At 47.4% G+C, this 8,782-nt stretch overlaps 1 protein-coding gene across 1 annotated transcript in view; it reads right to left on the bottom strand.

Annotated features, from left to right (window-relative positions):
• Positions 1 to 471: 471 nt before the first annotated feature.
• T265_13839 (hypothetical protein) overlaps positions 472 to 8,782 on the bottom strand; it is a gene marked incomplete at both ends in the record, with an annotated part of 56,905 nt that continues 48,594 nt past the window's right edge. Inside the window, 3 exons of the mRNA XM_009170817.1 lie at positions 472 to 627; positions 709 to 766; positions 5,529 to 5,656. Coding sequence (XP_009169081.1) covers positions 472 to 627; positions 709 to 766; positions 5,529 to 5,656 — 342 coding nt within the window. The remainder of the gene's footprint in view (positions 628 to 708; positions 767 to 5,528; positions 5,657 to 8,782) is intronic.

Here is an 8,782-nt window from a genome sequence, read left to right as displayed (position 1 = left end):
TCCTGCGCAATGTCCTTCTTCTTTCTTGTCCAAAAATGAGGTGAAATCTCCAGGAAGACAAACCAAATTGCAGCAAACTATGAACTCTCAAATTCTACCTTAGTTTCCAACTGTCCGTCGATATGATTTCAGTTTTTATGTAATTTTCTGCTCCCATTCAACGTGAGGCATTCACAATTCAAAGACATCTCTCAGGGCTAACCTGTCTACCGTTAGTATCGATTTGGCACGTGAACAAAATGGACACACTCATGCTGGAAAATGCGCTACGCTAATTAGACTACTTTATTCGGCCGATCGGAAATTGTGTTTGGTTGGTTAGGTTGCTGAAAACTCTCAGACAGTCCACGACCGGTTCTGCCCTTCTTGGGGATCATCAGGTAGGCGCACTCCCCGAGTTTCCTTAAATCTTATTTTTAACTTGAGATCAAATTGCGCGAAATTCGGTAAAGTAGTGCATTACACACTTACATGTATCGCGATATCTCGAACATCGTAGCAACTGAAACATGAGGCGGCCTGGTGCAGCACATTCAGTTGCCTGGAAACATCACAAACGATAGATTCAGCTGGGTTCCCGGTGAGTCTCTTGCAAAACCAAGTTTGTTTGCAAATGGGTATATTTCGCTGAAATGGAAACCACTAATTTTGACGACGATATCCGAATAGTTAGCTTGAGATGCCTCAGTGGTTAAGGGGCGAACTTACTGACCGCAAGGTCCGTGGTTCGAACCCAACCTCAGCATCTTGACTGCTCCAGTTTAGGCTTGGGCATCCAAGAAGTATCCCAGCCCTCTTGTGACCTTCATATATGTTGTGGACCAAAGTTCCTTAATGCCTTCTCATTACCGTGATCACCTGATCGGCTGGTGCGCCTGGCCAAACCATAAAAAGTCAATGAATGTGCTAGCCGGCTGATCTATTGATCACTGTCGCGTACAAGCGGTCAAAAGTGATACTACGAATACAGCTCATCTGTCAAGGGCGAGTGAAGAACAACCAATGAAACGAAAACGGTTATTCCATTGGCTGTTATGTAGTCCCGTTACGTTCGGAGCTGGTTCTCCTAAAATTATGCAGTGGCGGCTTCGCAAAAGATGTGACATCTGAACGATTGATTGATTGGTACCAGGATAAACACTAGATGCAACACAGTGGAACGTATTTTTTCATCTGTTTCCTACCAAAAAATCTCCGATTCGGCGTCTGCTCAGAACAAAGAATCACCGTAAACGCTGTTTGTTGAACGAAGGTCACTGGAAATAATAACCACGTGTCGTAAAAGGTCCTCAGAATGACCGGTGAATGAGTGTTTTCGGATCCCGCGCATTTGAAATGCTGATGGCTGACTAGACTAAGCGCAAGAAGTAACCTTCATTGGTGAAAAAAACATTGATCTGAACGGTCAGGATGTTTGCTATCCACAGTGATGCTTTCCAGTTGAGATTTTGTCCTGTCAGTGAAGCCAAACGGAGAGGCAAACGCATAAAAAAACTCGGACCGGCGATCTTCCGACCAGTGGCCGATCGGCTCCAGACGCCTGGCTGATCAGCAGTGTGATTAGTTCTCACTTAGGCAGGACCACTCATCTTTCATTCGCGGAAAACACGTCACGTGCCCATATATTGACTGTTTCCTCGGCTTCACTATCCCACCCCCTCTTGAACAGGGCTAACCACAATAGTTTTTTTTCCGAGTGGAAATTCATCGCTGAGATTTGTGGTTGCTCTCAAGGTCACTCCTGTTCGTGCTCATATCCTCACAGGCTGACGCAGAAACTCTTCGGAAATCGATAGCTGGGGCGTATTCGATTGTGTAAGATCAATTGTAGCGCCATAGTAATCCCAATATTGTATTAGCCGCTGTGAATCAATCATGATGTGGAAGTCAGTAAATAGAGGTGAGCTAAGAATAAAATCAGTCCAATGGCTTTTTACGGCTACCATCAATCCATTGTCAAGTAATAAATCGTTCCAGAAATGATGTCGAAGCAGTCGGGGTTCACTGCCGAAACAGTACTTCGCCAATCTAATCCTTCGACTGAGGTTGGACTTCACAGTGTTTTCGACAGTTTCGCCCTTCCAAGTAAGCGTTAATCACAGCCGCTCGTGGCCGAACGAATAGAATGCTAGCCGAGAAGTTCGAGACTCCCCCACTGGGATTTCGTGAAATGCGCTAAAAAGTCAGGTCAGGCGATCTGGCCGGCCAGACAAACGGCCTTCGGTGTCTGGTCCATCTACCCTCGAATGCTTGGCGTAAAATCCGGGCTCAGATTCGCGTAGCACCATCGTGTTGAGTGCATACTCGATTCATTAGACGAGGCAGCTCCGGTTGTAGAAGATACTTAAATGAGATGCTTTTGGTGCCAAGAATGCCAGCCTAAGCTATAAGCTTTGCGCATTGTTGGGTCCGACGACAGGGCCTCTAGCAACGCAAGTTGCATCTGGACCCACCAATCACACGGCCTCATTAACAAACACGATAGGGAAGGGTTAAAGAAACTGGTTTCAGGTTATTTGCTGCGACAGTAAGGGGCCTTCAGCACAGAGGACGACGACACTGGATCCCTGCCCGGCCATGATGCCATCCAGAGAACGCTTCCGGCTCCTCGGACAAGCCTTAACAGAGTAAGCTTGTCCCAGTTAGCCGACCTCGGATCTGAGTTCCTGAGAAGGGGGATAAAACACCGCGCTTCTGTTCCAGCATTGAAGGGGCTTGTCACCAGCCGTGCTTGACGTTCAACGCACACCACACAGTGCCGCGTTTCGGGCTGCTCACATGTTTTACATGGGAAAGACAGAGACTTTCTAATACGAACGGATGTGACCCAAGCTACAGAAGAGATCTTAAACTCATCCACAGATGATGTTCCTTCAGCAGGGAAACTAGATTCATCGTGGATGGAACTAGTCTGACACTATGTTGAGAGGGCTCCTTGGTCTACTTGGCTCGTCTTATCAACGCTTTTTTAATGGAGCACTTCACCATTCAGTGATCAAAGCAAGAGGTTCCACACTTTTCGTGTATCACCCTCAGCCTAGATTTTTGCAATGACGAGTGATGATTTGGTCAATTCTGTGTGGAAATTGTCTGTTGACCACGCTGACATCAAGTCAATGTGCGTATAATGGGGTCATTCGGCTTGGTCACTGCTGGCCCCAGAGACGAATTGATTATAGACGTAATGTACTACTCATGAGGAAATTCTTCGGCGCAAACGATAGATTCAGCCGGGTTCCAGGTGAGTCTCTAGCAAAACCAAATTGGTTTGCAGATGAGTGCATTTCACGAATTGATGTAGTTTGAAAATGGCAAGTAGTAGGAATTGGGGGTAAATGCGATCGATAATGCCGTAGTGACCGGTTATTCAGACTGGTTCGGACGACCTTTGAGAAGCAGAGATCGAACACCCAAGGCGAATCAGTCTTCAGTTGGATACTTAGTGTTACGAGACAGACGATAGGCGTGATTTTCCAATGTGTCCTGCGATTCTAAAACTTCAATAAATCCCTCCACCGCTGGGGGCTAAGATCGTTTTGGGGCTTTCATTTTCAATGTTGCATGGGGCGTGAGCACCATCTTGGACTGCGTTACTTCGATTGGCTGACAGCTTTCGTCCAATAAATTATAAACTAATATTGATGGGCGACGTCTGTTTACCGGACCAGAAAACTTTGCTATGATGAGAGCTTAGAAAAGGATATTGAGAGCAGCTCGGGCGTACTGTACCCAGAGAGCTTCACCAAGAGTTACGGAAAGACGAAGGGGGCGAATCGAAGCTATATACCGTCAGGAGGACAACCATCTGTTGCGCTTTGCCGAAGCAGCCTTGATTCGGCACTACAAGCCCAGCTTGCGTAAACAACGGCTTTGATAAGGCCCACTTTGAATGACGTCTACAACCTTGGTATATCCTGGGGGCGTTTTTCTTATTGATCTGCGTCAAATTGTCATTTAGGCTGCTCAAAGTGTGGTTGTGCTTGTATGTAAAACGAAGTACGCGGAGTCTCCCGACTGCTGAAGAACCACGGAGCCAAGTCGACTTCGTGGTTCTCGGTTACCGTTGGCGACGCTCACATTTTGACCACAGGTCAATATGGATCACGCACGTTGATTCAACTTCGTCCGCCTTAGAGTTTCCCTAAATCTCACTGGAAAGCCGAAAAACGAGGCCTCCAATTTGGTGACAGGAAACCTGTGTGAACCGCAAGATAAGGGTGACCAATAAGGCATCAGTGTTGAACACTGATGTTATGTTGTCGATGATGACTACGAGGCTCGTATTTTCTGAGCAAGATGATCCTTGCTCCCTGATATGGTCCCTTCCATCCACAGGGAAACGGTAGTCAAATAGAAAATATTGTTCTGTTCAACTGTGCGCGCGAATGCGTGCAGATGAGCATACAGATTCATAGTAGGTTTCCAAAGTAAAGGCAGCAAGAGAGCAAATTGGTGGGCTGGGCTGGGTTGGAGAAAACGTCCCAGCATAGCAGACATCACAGAACGGAGGTGGGTTCGGACAATGACGGTGGGGAGGGGGCAGAAGAGATCACAGAATACTTGCTGGGAGGAGATGAGCGGTAGAAAATTAACACACATTCACTGTACAATCTGGTCGGTCAAAGAGAGTCATGTGGGTTTCATCCGTAGTCCGGAGAGCGAGAGGTTGTCAACTGCGGTGCCCACAGCCGTAGCGACACGTTCCACGTGCCTTTGGCGATACTATGACACAGAGCACGATCGCGCGGATCACCCCAACCGCCACTTGGCCTGAACATCAGGATCCTGCCTGACAATCTGTCCACCACTTCCAGTTTAGATGGATACAAGTGGGGAAAGAGTGGACCGCTGAGTTTTTGTGACAGTTCCACGTACAACTTTTGTGTGGAGCAATTGGTATTGTGGTGGTGCACTCCATCACTGAAAGTGGGAATCGGGCAAAGAGGTCAGTCAATCAATAGTACTCGCGTAAGATGTCACAAGTTTGTCGATAAATGGTTGGCATGACCGTCAAACAAAGATGGCCTCGGATTGGGCAGAATGAATAGTTTTTATTGGACAATATGCGCTTGCAGATCATTCATTTAGTTACGCGTCCAAGGTGCCAAAAGGTGCCGAAATTCCCGGTCTGCATTTGGCCGGTAGTGGGGAGATTATGAAGTCTTACATCAGAAATGCGTTCTTCGAGAGATTCAATCAAACCGTAGGCCATAGGCACAATGATTCAAGCTGCTAGAGCTTTGATTACCGGAAAGTGGGAGCGTATGAGACATGCAGCCACGGTGATGGCATGTTTAGCTAGTTATGGAACAGAGTATCTACGCACTCCAATCTTAAAGCGATTGAGGCTTTCTTGTAACATTCAATAGACCAGATCAACGGAGAAAATGGTCCAGAGGATAACCTACTACTCATGTTTTATCAGTAGTTGCTTTAGTCTGACTGGGTGAAAAATGGCAATTCTCGGCCGACCGACCGATAAACAGATTGAGTGACGCTGGACAAGGGACATTCATGCAATGGCTTACCATTCACCAAGATGGTAGACACGAGAGAACCAGGCAAAAATTAACACCCGGAGACCTCCCTTGATACACCGGCGACCCAGTTCCTGCAAACTCCAGTCCCAGTTGTAGTCGTCGTATTCACAAAAGACCTTGGAGAGATGAAATACAGTACCGTGTTTTGAAAAATAACAAGACGTGAATCGGGACTAAAAAATTCCGAACAAAAAAGAGTCATGCTTGAGGGAGGAATCCCTTCGGACACGATGCATAGGATTGGACACCAGTGCACCGGGTCACGGAAAAAGGACTTGAAAATTGTGAGCTTCCAAAAGCCATCATCATCATCATGATCATCATCGGCAGCATGAAATCAGCGTTCAACGCCGATGCTTCACTGATTTACTTGAAAGCTTTATGGTGAAGAAAAGAATAAAGGTGGGCGGGGAAGGGACCTAATGCCGAGGCGCCTACACCCCCAAACACTCATTAAGGCAATCTACATGGAAACTGACAACAAGGTCGCCGCTGACGTCGGTTAGAAGCCATATATTGCAGCGTCTCCAAACCAGGCGCAGTGGGTATCACGCGGTTACCATCCTGGAAGTAGCACCGACAGCACACGAGCATTTCGTGATCTCCTTCATACCCCTCTCTGCTTCCGCCACTCTGAGTTGGGCGTGAAAAACAGCACTCTCTTCGGTGAACGACGGCTTGGTACGCGCAATTTCTGGTGCCAGACAGATTCTTTGATGGAGTCCCCGTCGTACAATTGACTACTCTTTCTAATCGCCTCGTTACGGATTCTCCGACACCAACCCACAGGTTGTCCTGAGACAACGGGTGTCCAACACCTGAAGACGTCTCAGGTCCGATGCACGAACGAACCGAATCTCACAGTCATACAACAAAAGTCAGCATCGCGGCTTGATACACACGACCCTTGAGGTTCAGGGATAGACCACTCTGACGCCATGCATGTCCCAATTAGCAAACGCAACCCGGGTCTTGTAGATTCATACATTTATCTCATGTCACACTACAGTGAGAACTAATACAACTTCCAAGATACACAGAACGCTCCACAACTTATGAGATGGCCGATGTGACATGACAGTATTATTAGCTGTAAGTGTTATAGTTGTACGAGGGTTGTAATACTGTCAGCGCGCCCACACCTAGACAGGAGGACGATTAGGGTCCTCAACCAAAGCCTTTGGCTCAAAAGCCTGACCGCAAGGCAGCGGTGTTTGGCTGGAAATGCAAATGCATTATCATTTCTACGGAATAAGTCTTCACACGTTTCAACCCCCAAACTAAAGGACCAGGAGAATGTGTTTGTCAGGCTTTTAACCATGGACCAACCTGGTATGAGAGACTCTGTGAAACTCCGTCACCGGGACACGCCCAGTATAGCTTAATGGATCGCTGAGATGCGCAAACCGTCACGGCACTCTAAGGTCCAGTCTCTCCGTGACGGGAGCTGATCGTTCAGCTGTAGCACTCTTTCAGTACCTAACTGCCATGTTACCAGAAAGAACTACGGGGGATGGGATACTGCCAGGATGCCCAAGCTTATACAGGGAAGTCGAGAGGCAGAGGTCGGGTTCGAACCACGGACCTTCCGGTCAGTAAATTCGCCCTCTAACCATTCAGCCATCTCGCCCCCTTCAAAAAGCATTCTGTCGGCTGAGTTTGTCTCCTGGTGCATCATCGTATAGCTCCAAGTTTCTAATTCCACTTCAAAGAAAAATTTCAAGCTACTCGGCAGTCCGAATGGCATCCATCAAGGTCATTCATAGTTGCCTTAGCGCCTTGAGCTCGGCGTCTCCGTTCACGTCCGATTTTGTCTTATCGAAAATCGATATAGTCCAGTCTCAAGAACATGCAATATCCTCCATGATCGACCCAAAATCACCGCAAAAAAAGTCTTCACTAAAAAGTAACCTGGGCGTAGATGTGAGGTCAAGATGTCGGTCGTGTAGTGATATCTGCCCCGACTTGTACTTTTAGCTCCGAACATCTGATCATCAGTGGTCGTGTGGCATGAGACGCGTTCGCTGCGGAATGTCCACAACGAAATGATGGGCAAGCGAGAACTCCGAATTTCTCAGACCGCAAGAATTTATGACAGTTCGAATACGCAGTGTCAATCATTGTCTACCAAAGTGCTGTTTTGCATTTCAAATCCTTCATGACGAAAATTCCTCGGAAGGGGGGAGGGGGGCGCAGGCTGTAGCCTGGCAGCTCAAGAGGAAAACTATCACCGTTAAATTGAACGCTGTGGGATCATCGCAGTTTAAATGGCTTTTCCCGCACACAACTGACACGTCTTTACGGCGGGCGTAGTGCCCATTTATGGCCGTACCAGTTGCCTGTCGTTGCGCGTTGAGCTTGCGTTGGACAAGGCTTGAAAGTAATGCTGGGTCAATCTCAATGAAGGCGTCTCGCGCCTTCAGGTGTGTTTGCTTCATTGTTGTTGGTCAAAGCTGCGAGCACTGTGTCCTCGCCTGAGGAACAAGTGACTTCTGAATCAAAGTGCGATATGAAACAGTGAGTTCTAAATTTGAAATAATTCAACTGTCTGAACCATAATACTCATGAGATTGATGAAAACATCCAGACAGTTCACCATGTGTTTCGTCCTTCTTGGGGTTTATCAGTTAGACGCAGTCCGTCAACACTTGTGGTTAGAAAACTCCACTCATTTGCATACCAATTTAGTTTTATCGGTTCTGGACACCTTAGAAACCGACAGGGTGTTTGCCTACGCTCCACACTCCTCTTGTTTAGAATTGTCAAAGGAATCTTGGGACATATTTTTTCAATACACACTCCTACAGATTATGGGGTCAGTAGGATTTCTTCTGGAGGTAAAATTGCACCCTCTTGAGAAACAAGGAAGCATTTGCTGTGGACTCTGCTAGGGAGTGGCCCAGCTTTGAGAGGGATGCGTCTCTTGAGGGTGTGCCGCAAAAATGATTTACACGGAGGGGCGAGATGGCTCGGTGGTAAGAGCACGAGTTCACTGACCACAAGGTCCACGGTTCGAACCCGACCTCTGCCTCTCGACTTTCCCTGTCTAGACTTGGGCAACCTGGCAGTATCCCAGCCTTCGTGCTTCCTTGGGGTGGCATGGCAGCTAGGCACCGAAAGGGTGTTAGACTACAGCGGTTAATTTTTCTGTAATGATTTTGATACTTGGTGGTGAGTTCCAATCCTATCAAGCATCCACAACACAAGCGCGAACTTATTAACCAAGAGGATTGTACGTCAAA

Source organism: Opisthorchis viverrini (genome assembly GCF_000715545.1).
Source record: "Opisthorchis viverrini unplaced genomic scaffold opera_v5_113, whole genome shotgun sequence".
Lineage (NCBI taxonomy): Eukaryota > Metazoa > Platyhelminthes > Trematoda > Opisthorchiida > Opisthorchiidae > Opisthorchis > Opisthorchis viverrini.
The sequence above is the reverse complement of the archived record's forward strand: the minus strand, read 5'-3'. Positions and strand labels throughout refer to the sequence as shown.